Genomic DNA, 15,950 nt, shown 5'->3' on the forward strand with positions numbered 1-15,950 from the left:
CATTACGCGCTAATTATAACGCATTAGTTGCTAAAAGACACTCCTACCAGCACCATGACAGTTTACAAATGCCATGACACCATCGCGAAATACCCTATGTGTTCTAAAAAAGGGAGGAACCCTCAGTTCCGGGAACTGCCCACCCCTTTCTCTGAAACTAATGAATAATCCAACCCTTGTTTAGCATATAATTAAGAAATAATCACAAAAATGAGTAACGAGTAGCCCTGGGGCTGCTCTGCCTATGAAGTAGCCATTCTTTTATTTCTTTGCTTTCTTAATAAATTTGCTTTCACTTTATGGGCTTGCCCTGAATTCTTTCTTGCATGAGATCCAAGAACCCTCTCTTAGGGCCTGGATCGGGACACCAGGAGACACCCTGGATGCGTTTCCTGAACCGATAGACGAGACTTCCACAGCCTTCCACGCGGGGAGACCTGGATTCTTATCGTCTTTGTGGCTCCTTCCGTCTACACGTGCGGACGAGGCTGCGGGTCGCACTCGGGTGGTCAGCCTGGCACGCACAGCGCCGGCGTGTAGGGGTCCTTGGGTGCCACCGAGTCCGGGAGGAAATTTAGGCCGCCATCTGTCCGGAGACTGGCACATGTGACCACCCACCCAACATGTATTGAATAAGGGCTTGGAGGTCCTTTCTCTAAGGCCGCACCAATAAACGATTACCAACTGTCAACCTCACGGCCCCTTCGCTTCCGGCCGCACTGCCGCGCTGCCTACGCCTGCGCACTCAGGGGCCGCAGGCAGGAGGAACGTACCAACTGCGGGGCGGGGGGTGCGCGCGGAGACCCCTGCAAGCTGCGTTTCCGGAAGTAACCGCTGGTGCATCCCGGAATCCAGAGCGCCCACTACGGCCTTTGGCCAGGACCCTGGGTGGGTTCCAGGAGCTCAGGCCTGCGGCGCTTGGAGAAGCACGTTGGCCAACCCGTCGGGTGGTGGGCAAGGGGCCCAGGGGTCAGGGGCCGCTAAGCGGCTGGCGGCGGGGCTGCGGCTGTTACCTGCCGAGGAGGTGCCGGCTCTGCGGTGCAGAGTTGCGCCGCACTTCCCAGCTTGGCCAGTGGCTCCGCGGGCTGCCGGCTCCACCCCTCAGGTAAGCGGGGACTGGGCCGCAGAGGTTCAGGGGAGGGGGCAGCTGTCGGGACCGTGCCGGCACCGGGGGCCAGCCTTGGCCCCGCTCCCAAACACACTGGGCGAGGCCAGAATCTTCCGGAACAGCCAGCCCTTACCCATCGCTCCCTCTGCCGAGAACTGCCCTGAAATACTATGATATTAACTCGTTTAACCCTAACAATCTCATGAGGCGGGTGCTGTTACTATTTCCATAGTGTAGACGAGGCTCTGACATGCTCTGACTCCATTGTTAAGCCCTAAGCTTCCAGAAAAGAGCAGAGTGCTGCCATGTCGTTTGAATCACATCTCACGTTGTGTCATTTTTTTGCACAGTATGAAACCCAATGATGCATGATTATTATTTAAAACATCTTGCTTAGGATTTTTTTTTTTTTTTTTTTGAGATGGAGTCTCGCTCTGTCGCCCAGGCTGGAGTGCAGTGGCGCGATCTCGGCTCACTGCAAGCTCCGCCTTCCGGGTTCACACCGTTCTCCTGCCTCAGCCTCCCAAGTAGCTGGGACTACAGGCGTGCGCCACCACGCCCGGCTAATTTTTTTTTTTTTTTTTGTATTTTCAGTAGAGACGGGGTTTCACTGTGTTAGCCAGGGTGGTCTGGATCTCCTGACCCGTGATCCGCCCGCCTTGGCCTCCCAAAGTGCTGGGATTACAGGCGTGAGCCACCGCTGCCCGGCCGCTTAGGCTTTATAGGTAGTCAAATTTGCATGTGGGACAAAACCCCAAAACACAGTGACTTCCTTTTCTCTTTTCCTTTCACACGTTCATCTCTTCCAATCCCTTTCTCTCACCACCTTTCAATCTTCTTACAGATGTTGTGGAGGAAGATGAGACTTGTGGGCCCAGCAGGTGCTTAAAATCCCCTGTCTGGTGGGAGTGGAGTAGACACTCCCTCCCCCACGCAGTGCTGGAGTTGAGAGCAGAGGGGCGGGAGGGCCTGGGCGAGTGAGGAGTGAGATAGGCCTGGTATAATCATGGAATGCCCAGGGTGGGGTTCTACTTCTCTTGCAGGCACAGGAGAAGTAGAAGAGTGGCCCCTTTCCTTCTGGGCACGCACTTGGGAAAAGGCTTGGTAAGACCAATGAGAAGAACGTGTCTAATTTCTTGAACCAGTGTGCGGAGGTGCTTCCCAGCCCAGGCTAAGCCAGATCACTCAGCCAGCCGCTGGCTGCCTTTACAGTCAACACTGGACAGTCTCCCCCTGAACAGTCAACACGCCTGGCTCTCAGGCATAAGCTGCCTCACTTCCCTCCTGCACTGCACTCCAGGACTTGCCTGTCACCAGACCCATCCTACTTCCTCTGTCAGGAAAAATAAGATTTCTTCCTGGTCTCTGAGGCCGATCCCTTCCACGCCTGTGCCCTGGATCTCTTTCTCTAGGAAGCCTCTCTTCCCTGTGTAGTTAGCCTCCTGGCTCTTCCCAAGGCATCTTCTCTCTGTTTAGGGACCCAGCCAAGCCTTTTCCCTCCCACCCCCACCTCCAGCATTCCTGATTCCTGCTTCTCCCCTACTTCCTGCTGGACCGCTCACTGAAGGGACCTTTGACCCCGTTGACCACTGCTTTTGGAAAGTCTTTTCTTGGTTTCCCTAACTTCACTTTACTTTGGTTTTTCTTTGTCTCTCTCCTCTGCCTCTCAGTCACCTTTGAGATCTGCTCATCCTCTCACCTCCCTGTATCGTCAGCATTACCTGGGCAGTACCCTCTGGTGTTTTCCCTCGGTTTCTCTAGAAACTTGCCTGAAGATTTGACCCAAAATAGCCCACATGGACCTGTATGAGTAAAGAGAATCACTATGGAGTCTCTCTCCATCGTTTCCTCTTCCACTCAAGGCTTAGGCATGGGCCACCTCCTGAACTGCTCTCCCCACAGTCTCCTCCACCGGCTCTGCCATCACCCCGCCCTGCCATCACCCCGGCCTGGCCCTCTTTCCCTTTTGCCTCCCAGGGATGTGCCTGCTTCCTGTGAGGCCTGGCTAGGGCGCTTTCCCGACTGCCGCCCACGTGATCGACTGGGCAGGCGTGCAGCCCAAAAGCCCATGCCTCAGCTTAGAAGCCCTTGGAATCTTGTCTTGTTGTGGCTGTAGGCCTCCAGTGTGTTGTCAGCTGTGGTGATGTGTGTCATAAGTAACTTCTTTTTTTTGAGACAGGGTCTGGCTCTGTTGCTTAGGCTGGAGTGCAGTGGTGCGATCACGTCTCACTGCAACCTCCACTTCCCTGCTCAAGCCATCTTCCAGCCTCAGCCTGCCAAGAAGCTGGGTCCACAGGCACAGGCCATCACAGCTGGCTGATTTTTTGTGTTTTTTTTTTTTGTAGAGATAAGGTTGCGCCATGTTGCCCACACTGGTCTCAACCTCCTGAGTTCAAAGCAGTCCACCCACCTTGGCTTCCCAAAGTGCTAGGATTACAGGCATGAGCCACCACACCCAGCCACAAATAACTTCTTAGTAATAAAGTACTGGAATTTGTCAATGACTTTCTTTTTAAAATTTACATTTTAGATTCATTTGGATTGAAGGTTGACTCTCAACAGTGCCAGCTGCGCTGTCATCCTGAAGTACTCCCGTGGAAGAGAACATGGTGGTGTTACTGTTGTACCAGTGATGACACAAGATCCCAGATCTCCCTGATGGGTCTGTGGGGATTGAAGATTGTGACGCAATAGCCTAAGGTAAACAACCCCTTGCAAGACAGTATTTCTCAGTAGGTCAGCCTGGGGGCCCCCCAGGGATCCCTCCCCGCCTCGTAGCACCATACCCTGCTTTCCCCCTGGTCTAGTAATGAGCCCATTTCTAGGTTGTCATCTCATCCTGAGCCCCAGGTGCCAGCCAGGGAACTACTCTCTTCTCTTCATATCTTGAATGCACAGTGCTGGCTCATAGTAGACATTTGATGACTTTCTATTAAATGATTGAGTGAATCAAGAGTATCTACAGAGTATAGCATTTATGATGAGACAAAGCTAATTGGGAAACAGAACAAGATTGGTGTCCTGGGGTAACTGGGTAGGTCTTAAGATGAAGATTTTGGGGTGTGCTAGGTGCAGTGGCCCACACCTGTAATCCCAGTACTTTGGGAGGCTGAGGCAAGGGAATCGCTTGAGCCCAGGAGTTCAAGACCAGCTTGGGCAACATGGTGAAATCCTGTCTCTACAAAAAACACAAAAATTAGCTGGGTGTGGTGGTGCACATCTGTAGTCCCAGCTACTTGAGAGGCTGAGGTTGCAAGGATTACTTGAACCCAGGAGGCAGAGGTTGCAACAAGCTAGATCATGCCACTGCACTCCAGCCTGGGTGACAGAGCAAGACCCAGTCTAAAATAAAAAAAAGGTTTTGGAGTGTGACCCTGTTCTGCGGACGGCCTCTGGAGGCCTGAATGTTCACACTCTGGGGTTGCAGTTTCCTCAGTCATGAAGTGTGAGTTAAGTCCCCTCCAGTGTGACATCTGAGAGCAGTTGTGGGCCTAGGACAGCAGCCTGTGTTTCCTTTGCAGCTTTACCTAGCCCCTCCACAATCGTCACCCTGCAGTAGGCCTTCAGTTCTTGGATTTATTGGTGGCTGAAAGTTCTTTCGAGATGGGCTTGAAGCTGTTGCCACTTAACCCTTCTGAGGCTCTTCTGGCTGGAAGGAGCTCCTCTTTCTGTCTAGAGTCTTGCTTGAGCCTTCTTAGCCGTCTTGTTACCTGTTATACAGGCAGCCCTGCCATCTCTGGTGACTCTTTTTAAACATTATCCTGGTGAGTAATGTTTAACATCACTCATTGTAGATCTTTTTTATCTTTTTTTTTTTTTTTTTTTTTTTTGAGTTTCAGTACCAGAAAGTCTTTATTCATTGTATCTTTCCAGGGAAAGGGGAAGGGAAGTGAAAAGGGTCAGCATGTGTGTTACAAAGTGATTAGGAAATGGGAAAGGAAGTACCCGGTACAGAAAAATCAGTCATCCAATAGATGCATCCCAGAGATGGAGTAACCAAAACCCAAGGGGCTTGGTCTCCTGCAGTTCAGGAATGAGGGGCCAGGGATTAGGGAAGGTACAGCCTTTCTACCCTCCCTCCCTGCCCCTAAATTCAAGATTTCACATAAAGCTTTGGTTTCTAGCATTAAACATGGGGTTACATTCATCTGTCTCCTTTTAAACAATCTTGAAGCCACTTTGACATAAGTTCTTGCACTGGGCCGGGTGTGGTGGCTCACCCCTATAATCCCAGCACTTTAGGAGGCCAAGGAAGGAAGATTGCATGAGCCCAGGAGTTGGAATCCAGCCTGGGCAACATAGTGAGACCTTGTCTCTACAAAAAAATAGAATTAGTCAGGCGTGTCGGTATACACCTGTAGTTCCAGCTACTTGGGAGGCTGAGGTGGGAGGATTGCTTAAGCCTGGGAGGTTGAGGCTGCAGTGAGCCAAGATTGTGCCACTCCACTCCAGTCTGGGCAACAGAGCAAGACCTGGTCTCAAAAAAAAAAAAAAAAAAAAAAAAAGGTTTCTTGCACCTACACAAAATTCCCAAGTGACTTGGATATATACTCATATTCCTTTGCCTGGTCTCCTGACCCCACTTCTACGTGGAAGCCCCTAGTCGCTTCTCCCTCCTTTGAGATTACAGATTAAGTAGGTTTGATCCATCCAAATAAAGCAGTATCTTAAGTGTTTGGGGTGAACCACATTGACTCAGGTTGGGAACAAGAGATGGAGGATTCCTAATTTCTTCAGGTTGTTCACATACATCATTTAAGAGTTGCAGAGACAGCCCAGTAATTCAATATATGCGTGTGTGGGTATGTAGGTTTCCTTTTGGGGGAGGTGGATGGAGAACTAGGTAGGATAGAAGTCAAGTTTTTAGGGCAGAAGATCTGGTCCAAAATAGGAAATAGAGGAAAGGGAACACAAAGAAAGAATAGTTCAAGATCCCTACTTCAATACAAGGGTCCCCCAAACTCATGTTTTACATCCTTTTTGCCTGGTTCAGAACTTTCTGTAAAGATGCCTTGGCCATTTTTCTCTCAATACAAAAAAGTTTGTAAACAATAAAACCCCAAAAGAACATGGAGAAAGACCAACTTTCTCCATGTTTGTATATTTACACAAACTAGGCCACCTAGCAGTCACCAACTGCTACAAAGTCCAGACAAATACAGGAACTAGAGGGGGCAGCATCAGGGGAAAACAAACCCAGGATCAGATGTGCACCCCTGAACACGTTCTATCACACTTGTCCCATTTCAGCCTAGCAAGGGAGGTTCATGGTGATCCTACAGGATGTAAATGAGGCCCCCTTTTCTCCTTAGTTACCGTGATACTGAATCAGCGCTGCAGCAGGGCAGGACGCCGGCTGTGCACACCACATGAAGAGGCCCTCCCTTATGGGGCTCCCTTAAACCCAAGAATTTGGAAAAGTTAAGAATTTTAGTCCTTGCTTCATATATCCTTCCCTGGACAGCACAGGAGGGGTACAGGGGCACTGGTCTTAACATTTAGCCTTCCCAAGTCCCGTTTTTTATGAATACACACACATACCCCCTGTTGTGGATGGTAGGCCTAGCCCAGTCCAGTGGAGGACGGGTCTGGGGTATGAAGCAAGTCCCATGCCCTGGGATTAGGAAACCCTCACCTAACCTTGGTGTCCCTGGGTGTCTCAGCACCTTAGTCTAATTTTCAGTCTTCCAGTAGCCAGAGATCAAGTCTTAGGCAATCCAGTTGAACCCTAGTCTCCTATGAGACATTTTCAAGGTGGGGGAGTTTCAGGAGGACACTATGGCAGAAAAAGCAAGTCTCTGGCAAACATGTAGTTCAATAGGCTGGGTCCTCCATATAGTTGCTCTTCGTGGTTAGAAAAACAACCAGGAGTATTCCTGCTATGCAGGCCTGGAGCTTCTGCTGACTTATCCCTGAGGTTGCTCGGTACCTGAGAACAGTAGGGAGTGAGGGACCGAGATTAAAATAGACAGCAGCACAAACAACATTAAGGGGAATAAAAGCTAAGATGCACTGGAGATATCGGTAACACAGCCAGTGCTGTGGGCACCTGGGAGACAGGGACCGATGTGCAGTATCCAAGGGAGCAAATCAGTCCCATCACACTGGCCCGGAGCTGGGTGGGGTGAGTGTGGGAGCCGCAGGTCTGCAGTGGCCCTTGGCCACCCTGTCTGCCTGTCTCCGCCACCCATTGCTTGGGACAGTTCCCAGCACCCTGTCCCAAGAGTGGGCTGTGAGGAAACAAGATGTAAATAAAGCCCGGCCTGCCCATGAGGGACTTCCTCCCTCAGAAGGTAGTGGCTGTGGGTTGGGTCCATTATCTGGTCTCATGCTTGCTTAATCATTTCAGTCCAGCATGGGAAATATTATGATTACCTGTCCTTCTTAAAAAGGAAAACAACTTCCCTGTCCGGGCCACTTTTGAAAGCTGGAGGTTCTAGGGGTGGTGCCTCAGACAAAGCACTAGGCTTCTGAGCGATTTCCCCTAGCCACCCTCGTTTGCATTTGGATAGAGCTTGGTTGGAGTTCCTTTGCCTCCCTGCTTCCCACACCAAGAGGGTAGAAGGGCTGATGCTGGGAACCATGCTCTGGGTGCGAGGCCTGCTCCTGGAGGGAGCTGCAGAGGACTGGCAGCTGGAGGTGCTGGAGCAGGCCAGCCTGTGGCTGGGCCGTGGCTCCCTGCGGGCGGGCTTACTGATATCGAGCGGCTGCCCCAGCCTGGAGCAGGTGGCCAAGGGTGAGGGCTATACCCATATCCATTGTTTCACCCACTGCCTTGACTCCCTGGTGAGAAACTTTCTGTGTCACCATCAGTGTCCAGATCATCCTGGGCACTGCCAGGGCCATCTGCAGCCATTTCTAAAGCTCTGTGGAGGCCCGGGGGCTCCTCACCCAGCTCCAGCGCCAGCACGCCCTCCCGGCCCACCAGCCTCTTGAGGAGCTCTTGGTCCACTGGGTCTCGGCCTACCACCTGCTGCAGTGGCTGGTGGAGCAGCAGCAGCCCCTTCAAGAGTACAAGGGCAGGCACCAGCTGGGGAAGGCTGGTGTCACCTTGTCAGCCACATTCTGGAGCCTGGCAGACAGCCTCAGCAAGCTCCTGCAGCCCTTCCAGATGGCGGTCCGCGAGGCGAGTGTGGTGCAGGCCTCTCTGAGCCAGGTGCTGCCCCAGCTGTGCTACCTGCACATCTTCCTGGAGCAGGTTCACGGACACTTTCAGGAGCAGAGTGTCGGGGAGGCGGGCGCAGCCATCCAACTGGCTAAGGGGTTGGCCCTGCAGCTCTGCACTGACTGTCAGCTCAATGAGCTTTTCTACCGCGAGGAGTTTGTGCTGGCCACTTTGCTGGACCCTTGCTTCAAGGGCAAGATTGAGGCCATCCTTCCTGTGGGGGCTGACATTGACCACTGGAAGCAAGTCCTTGTGTACAAGGTGAAGGAGATTAGGGTGTCTGAATACTCTTTGACCGCCCCCAGCCCCCTGCAAAGCCCCAGGGGTCTGTGTGTGGACCTCACCAGGGTAGCCAGGAGCTGCGGGGTGGAGGGGAAGAGCCGGGGGAGCCTCTGCAGAGCAGTGGCTGCTCTGGGGCCTTCCTGCTGGCCCAGAGGGAGAAGGGCTTGCTGGAGAGCGTGGGGCTGCTGGCCTCCGAGAGGAGTGGGGACTCGCTGTCCACCAAGAGCCACTGGGCCAGCGTCATTGTCAAGACGTATCTGGGAGAATGAGACCATCGGAGCCTAGGACGACCCCCTGGCTTCCTGGGAGAAGAAGCAAGAAGCCTGGCCACCATCTTTCTGTCTTACCCCCGACAAGAGGCTTCTCTGAAAGCATGTTTGCCTCCCTGAACAGCCCCACCCTTGTAGAGCGAAACTCTTTTCTCAAGGTGGAGGCCATTGAGCATACTTGAAGACCAACCTGGAGCAGTTCCCCAACTACACCCCGCCTCCCCTCATCTGCTCTAGTGGTGACCTGGCCAAAGGGATACAGGCCCTGCAGTCCGCTCAGGGTGGGATGGCAGACATGGCAGGTGCCAGTGCTCATCCTGCCCGTGAACTCCTAGAGAGCCCCTGTCTGTAGTAGGTCAAAGCAGAGAGCCGGGTGTTGCATCCTGGGTGCCACATGCTGATGGCCAGAATCTTAAACCTATTTGGTAAGAAAGGGTCAGTTTCTCACTTGACAGATTGCCATATTTTTTTTTTTTCTGGGAGATGTCATTTTCCATCTCCCCATTACTTTCTTTATGTCTCTTCGTAGGTGACTATGAATTTTGTACTACGTGGCTTTGTACACGTGATGCTCTGTTAAAACATAAGTGGGTGTGAAGGTCCTTGAATACACCTTGTCTGTGTGGATAAGTGGATACATGCCCTTAAGAGGCTTGCTTTCTCAAAAAGCGGCCAAGGCTGTGGAGTGGGCGTGTGCTGGCAGGTGGGATGTGTCCTCAGCCTCTTGGGGGCTGGGTAAGCTATTGCAGCACTTTCTGAGGCTTGCAGTGTAGGGAGAAGGAAATCCCAAGGTAGAATAGCCATTTCCAGAGTGCTCACATACCCCACACACCAGTCTTTTGAGGGGTATCAGAGTAGCCAGAGAACCCAACTAATGGGACTGACCAGCTAGCTAGGAGAGCTGAGATGCCAGTCCTCAAATGGTATTCTTACCAATAGTCTATTTCCAGACTGCTGGAAACCTTGGGGTTTCTTCCTCCAGTGACAGCAGCCTCAGTAGCTTTTCTGGGCTCCCAGCGGCCGGCTGTACACCCCGCCCGCCATCACCCTTGCCCCTGCTTGTCGTGGACCACTTTTAAAGGGGAAGTTCCTTATTTGGAAGAGAGAAAGGATGTGTGTAGCACACACTCATCATGGATTGCTCAGAGTTCCTTTAGGGCAGAGCTAAGGGCCTGGGATCCAGGAACCAGTGGGATTGGACAGGAGAAGAAAGAAGGGGGTGGCCCGTCAACCCCACAAGACTTGCATCCAGGTAGCCTAAGGGTTCCTGGTCACTGGGTAGGGTGGCTGCTGAGATGCAGGTCGGAAGAGGCAGGGGAAGGCTCCAGGCCTAACTTACAGCATGTCACTGGCCATGGAGGTGAAGGGACAGACTCTCCCCTTACTGGCTGGCAGCCCCAGGAACCTGTTCTCTTGCCTCTCCCAGATGGGTTGCCAGCCTTGTGTTTCACTGTGACCAATTCATTCTGACATTTGGATATTACTGAAAATGTAAGGAAGCAGGAGAAATTAACTATACTCCTTTCATTCAGAGATAGCCTCTATCAATAGTTTGACATTTTTCCCTCTTTTACATTGAGATCATACCCTAGGTACTGTTTAGTGTGTGATATTTTCATTTTCACAGTATAATAACTGCACCTGTTAAATGAAGTTTTGTAAACATTTTTAATGACTGGAATAGTATGATTTGAATTAAAGTCTGGCCTCCAGATTGCTTAGATCACTCCACTGCCTGTAGCACTAGGTGTGGGAGTGGAGTGATGGGGACACATTCACAGGTGATAGGAGGCCGGGTTTGTCTTGGGGAGCGGCCTTACTACTGCCCCTGGCTCTGACGCCATTGCATCTGGATAGGAGGGGCAGGGCTTGCTGGACCTCTCCCTGCAGTGTCCTGCACCTCACTCTCAGGATCCTGACTCACATGTCGGAGCGCGGAGGATCCAGGAATGTGATGCATCCTCAGGTTGCCTTAGGCAGCGTGCGTATCTGTGCTTCCATCCTTGAGCAGTCGGAACTGTTCTTGGAAGTGGCATCGTGGCTCTGCTGTGTGGCATCACTGAGCGGGCTCATGTTCCGGGAGAGGACTGGTGAGGCAGCGAGGCTCGGGAGAAGTTGGGTGGGGGTGAAAGGAAGAGGGTGAGAGAGCTTGATGGCACCAAACCAGGGGGCTTGGGCTGTAGAACCTTCACTTTCATCTAGGGGCAGTTTTGTCCCCCAGTGGACATCGACAATGTCTGGAGGCGTTTTTAGTTGTTCCAAGTGGGGTAAGGGGAGTGGTTCTGTTGGTGTCTAGTGGACAAAGGCCAGGGATGCTGCTCAGCACCCTTCAATGCACAGGACAGCCTCCACAACCAAGGCTTAGCCTGCCCAGATGGCAGTAATGCCAGGGTTGGGAACCCCTCTTCTAGAGCGTTAGAGCCTCCAGTCCACCCGAGGCTGCTCTGGGTTGAAGCATTCCTCCCCCTAGACTTAGCTTTGCCCTTCGGGCATCATTTCCCAGGTAGAAGACACTCACCAAGGCCTGGGACCATCTTCCCTGGTTCTCAGTCAACCTCCCTCAAAGGGCCCAAGTGCCATCCTTGTCACCAGTCCTCTTTCCAGACTCTCTTGCTGGGCCAGGAGGTCTCTGTTCCCTTCATTTCCATAGTGAGGAAAAGGACGGCTCCCACTGGAGGAGTGCTGAACCTGGTGGGCGTGCGGGAAGCCATCCTCCTTATGTCTGCAGGCAGCCTGCTGTTAGGTGGGGCTGCACAGGTGGGCACCGGCTGGTTCTCGGTCTTACTGGGCTACCTGTGTGCAGTGTGCAGGTGATGGACCAGAAACACAGCAGAGGTCACTGACCCCCAAGAGAATGAGGGTTTTGCACAAGCCATCACCAAGACCCAGGCAGCCTGCATCGTAGTGAGGGCAGGACGGGGCCACACTAGTGCAGGGCTGTGTGTTGGAGGGCAGCAGGGAAGGGCCGATTTCTGTCCCAGTGGGGTCTTTCTGCTCCGTTTCCTCTTCTGTAAACCATGTTCTTGGTGTGAGCATGCACGGTTGCCTGCCTCTGTCTGCCTGCGTCTTTGGTCTCTCCCTTTGCTGAGCCATCATCTCCATCTAAAAAGCCACTGACCCAGTTCCTCAGGGCATTCCCTTAACCTCTGCAGTCCCACTCTGGCCTCACCTGTGCCCAGGACTGCTCATCCAGTGGCTGTCTCCCCAGCCTCATCTCATCTGAGTCCAGTGGGGCATCCTAGCAGTGTTGGTCTCACTCTTTAAAAGCCTTCCGTGTTCTCCTCCCTCTGGCTGGCTTGGCAGAATCCTTCACAGACTCATTCATTCAGCCTCATAGGTTAGCCTCCACCTCTGCTGCTCGTTGTGTACAGGACATCTTCCACATTCACTCCTGAAATGGTGGGTGGGTGGGAGGGGTGCCTGCTCCTGGAGAGGCCTGCGGGTTCTTAGAGAGCTCTGTGTCCCCAGCATGGTTGACCCTGTGCACTGCATGCCTTCCTTGATGCCAGCTGCCATCTCCCTGCTGATGGTGCCTGGATCCTTCCAGCCTGGAGCTCCAGCTGCCTCCTGAGCCCCACGCCACACTCACTCAAGCTGAGTGCTGTGTAGCTGGATGTCCTCTTGTCTCCAACCTGTCCCACCTGTATTTCACATGCCTGAGAAGGGAGCCCCAGTCCAGGTGGGGTGGCTCATGCCTGTAATCCCAACACTTTGGGAGGCTGAGGCAGGTGGGATCACCTGAGGTCGGGAGTTCGAGACCAGCCTGGCCAACATGGTGAAACCCCATCTCTACTAAAAATAAAAAAATTAGTCAGGCATGGTGGTACACGCCTGTAATCCCATCTACTTGGGAGACTGAGGCAGGAGAATCACTTGAACCCGGGAGGCGGAGGTTGCAGTGAGCTGAGATCACGCCGTTGCACCACTGCACTCCACCCACGGCAACAAGAATGAAACTGTCTCAAAAAAAAAAAAAAAAAAAAGAAAGGAGCCCCTTGCATACAGTCACCCAGCCAGATTCCCCAGTTGTCCTAGACTCTTTTTCCTCCTCCCCATTGCTTCCTGCCCTCTTTAGGGCCTGTATCTTTTGTTTTCATAGCAGACAGGTTTCTAGTACCTGGTACTCCTCCTGCACCCCCCATCTTAGGGGCCAGAGCAGCTTTAATCAAATGCAAAGTTGATTGCATCACTCCCTGTTTACAAACCCCAAAAGATTCCATTCCCATGGAGGGAATCCACACTTCTTGGCAGATGCTTCCAGTTCCTTTTGGAAAGAAATGAGGTATAAATAAAAGAGAATGAACTGGAGTGTTGCAGACTAGAAGGGAGCTAGATACGGAAATGGGGGCCATAAGCACAAGGACTCCCCTTCCCAGACGGGGTGGAGAGGACAAAAGGATGGCAAGACTGTTTACATCCTCGCTAGCTCCCTGGTTGGGAACATAGTAAATTATCTTTGTTGATGGTGTAGGAGGAGCTAAGTGGACCAGCCTCTGGGCCTGGTTTCCTTGGAGAGGGGAAAATGAAAAGTGTTGATGTGTAAACTCAGACTCGGGAGTCACCGACACCCTGCATCAGATCTGCAGGGCAGGCATCACCCCACCGGCCTGGGTGAGACTCCTGGGACTGGACCTGGCCAAAGTCTGCCAGGTTGGGAAAGCTGCGCTTGGAAGAGGTCTTTTATTCCTGCTTAAATCTTGCGGTCCCTCCACCAGGCCACCCCTGCTTTGTGCCACAGTCATGCACTGGCACCTGGACTCACCTGGTCCTGCAGCCCCTGGCAATTTGATGTGCCCATCTTGGCTTTCTGGAGCCACCTTCCCCTCCCACCAAGACAGCCTGCCCTTTGGGAAATTGATGTTGTATTTGCAGCTGGCACCATGCTGTCTGGCACATATACCAGTGCTGTTCCATTGATCTGTCCAGCGGAGGCCAGAGTAAAAGAGCTAGCTTTGGCGGGCAGTGAAGTGGTAGGAGCAAGGGTGTGGGACCTAGCCAGGCCACTTACCCCAGCCTTCCCTGACCCTTCGCTACCTTGACCTCAGTTTCCTCCTTTAGGACTAAAGGCCAACTTCTTACGCTTTACAGCTCCAACCAGAGGCACCAGTTGACCCATATAATCTGGAAACAAGTTTGAATTCATTGCTGTTAGAAAGAATTGCAGTAATACTGACTGAATCAAACAAGGCACATGTGCTCTCATTTGCGTTGCATATATATTGATTATCCCAGAAAGAAAACAAACTGGTGATAGTGGTTACCTATTGCCTGTTCAAACATAACGGCTTAAAGTACACCCCCAAATTAATAGGGATGGATCGTGAGTGGTTACTGAAAAAGTAAAATAATGATGTTTTGCCCCTAGTTTGGATTTAACAGAAAGAACTGGTAATATTGGGCCTGAATCCATCCAGCATGGCCCTAAGCAGCCGGGGCCAGTCTGGGCTGCTCCCATTGGGTTGGGCCTGCACCCCATCCCTGTCACTCAGATGGTTTTTGTGGGCTGTGTCCCAGCTTGGTCTTCAGGTCTTGCCTGGCCGAGATTGTTGGTTTTCATGGTAAAAGCAGGGTCAGACTCCCTGCCGTCACCTGCTGCATAAGACACAGAAAGTGCTGCCTGCTGACTGACTGTCTCTCCTCAGGGACTGGCTGGCTTCGTGCAGGGAATTGGAACCAGGCCTCCTGGCACTGGCCTGGGGAGAGCGGAAGGTGCCTGCTTCGGGGCAAGCACCAGCTGACCCCCAGTGGAACCCCGTGACAGTCCTGCCAGGGCCCAGGCCATCCCAGCCGACTTCCATCTCATGGAGCCTCCAGGGGAGAAGCCAGGAGAGGCTGGCGGGCTGCAAATCACACCCCAGCTGCTGAAGTTGCGCACAGGCGAGTTCTCCCTGGAGTCCATCCTGCTGCTGAAGCTGCGTTGCTTGGGACTGGCCGACCTGGGCTGCCTGGGAGAGTGCCTGGGCCTGGAGTGGCTGGACCTATCAGGCAACGCGCTCACCCACCTGGGCCCGCTGGCCTCCTTGCGCCAGCTGGCTGTGCTCAATGTCTCCAACAATCAGCTGACGAGCCTGGAGCCGCTGGCCACCTGTGAGAACTTGCAGCGTCTCAATGCCGCAGGCAACCTACTGGCCACCCCGGGCCAGCTGCAGTGTCTGGCTGGGCTACCGTGCCTGGAGTACCTGCGGCTCCGAGACCCTTTGGCCCGGCTCAGCAACCCGCTCTGTGCCAGCCCCTCCTACCGGGCTGCAGTCCGGGAGCTGCTGCCTGGCCTGAAAGTCATCGATGGTGAGCGTGTGATTGGGCGAGGTAGTGAGTTCTACCAGCTGTGCCGAGACCTGGACAGCTCCTTGCGTCCCAGCTCCAGTCCCGGCCCCAGAGCCACCGAGGCCCAGCCCTGGGTGGAGCCAGGCTACTGGGAGTCCTGGCCCAGCCGGAGCAGCTCCATCCTGGAGGAGGCCTGCCGGCAGTTCCAGGACACACTGCAGGAGTGCTGGGACCTGGAACGCCAGGCCAGCGACAGCCTGGCCCAGGCAGAGCAGGCACTCAGCTCTGTGGGCCCCACTTCTTCCTTCGTCTTCTGAACGTGGCCCGTGGCCCGGGACAGCCTGGCGGGTGGCCTCGCTGCCCCCAGGTCCCCTCCCTGCCCCCACACTCGTCTTGGTTGCTTCACCCTGGTTACTGGCCCTGCATGCTGGGCTATTGCTTTATCCCTATCCTGAGAGCAGCCCCTCCCCATGATCCCTCCACATGCTGCAAGGAGGCACTGAAGGGCCTTGAGCAGGTGTAAAGGCTCTCACCACCCGTGCGCCTGTGTCCGCAGCTGCTGCCACTCCGGGCTGCTCCAGCCTGCGACTTGGTGGAAGGAATTACTTCCTCCTGAGGCTACAGGCGAGAAAGGTAGGGATGGGCCAGCCTCTCCTCCCAGCTGTTGGGAGAGAGTTGGCAGGCTGAGTGGCCCAGAGCACTCCTGGAAGCAGAAGCGGGACTCCCCTGCCTTGCAAATGTGCCTCTCCAGACTGCTACTGTACTCCTTCCCGCCCCGCCCTGGCACCTTCTCTGCCCTTTCTCGTCCACACATCTATTAAATGCTTCTGTTTTCATTTGCATCCCTGCCTGGCATTTCATG

At 53.4% G+C, this 15,950-nt stretch overlaps 1 protein-coding gene and 1 long non-coding RNA gene across 5 annotated transcripts in view; one reads left to right on the top strand and one right to left on the bottom strand.

Moving 5' to 3' along the window:
• Positions 1 to 1,111, bottom strand: part of LOC103227208 (uncharacterized) — a 19,642-nt gene extending 18,531 nt beyond the window's left edge. For 2 of the 3 annotated variants that reach the window (XR_012090471.1, XR_012090469.1), the window contains exon 1: positions 774 to 877. This is a non-coding gene — a long non-coding RNA (uncharacterized lncRNA). Of the gene's footprint in view, positions 1 to 773; positions 878 to 1,013 lie in introns of those variants that run through there. The other variant, XR_012090470.1, reaches the window with a different exon arrangement.
• On the top strand, positions 997 to 15,930 carry LRRC61 (leucine rich repeat containing 61). 2 transcript variants are annotated; one of them, XM_007983415.3, is made up of 4 exons: positions 998 to 1,105; positions 2,152 to 2,212; positions 3,639 to 3,808; positions 14,467 to 15,930. In XM_007983415.3, exon 4 carries the CDS (start codon positions 14,626 to 14,628, stop codon positions 15,403 to 15,405), a length of 780 nt encoding a protein of 259 aa, XP_007981606.1. In that variant the 5' UTR covers positions 998 to 1,105; positions 2,152 to 2,212; positions 3,639 to 3,808; positions 14,467 to 14,625; the 3' UTR covers positions 15,406 to 15,930. The 2 variants fall into 2 exon arrangements, with proteins under 2 accessions (XP_007981604.1, XP_007981606.1); XM_007983413.3 differs by lacking the exon at positions 2,152 to 2,212 and having other exon boundaries at positions 997 to 1,105.
• The last annotated feature ends 20 nt before the right edge of the window (positions 15,931 to 15,950 follow it).

This window comes from Chlorocebus sabaeus, chromosome 21 (assembly GCF_047675955.1).
Source record: "Chlorocebus sabaeus isolate Y175 chromosome 21, mChlSab1.0.hap1, whole genome shotgun sequence".
NCBI lineage: Eukaryota > Metazoa > Chordata > Mammalia > Primates > Cercopithecidae > Chlorocebus > Chlorocebus sabaeus.

What these genes read in the sequence shown, in the direction of transcription:
- LRRC61 (XM_007983413.3), top strand. Translation starts at nt 14,626, where the DNA reads ATGGAGCCTCCAGGGGAGAAGCCAGGAGAGGCTGGCGGGCTGCAAATC.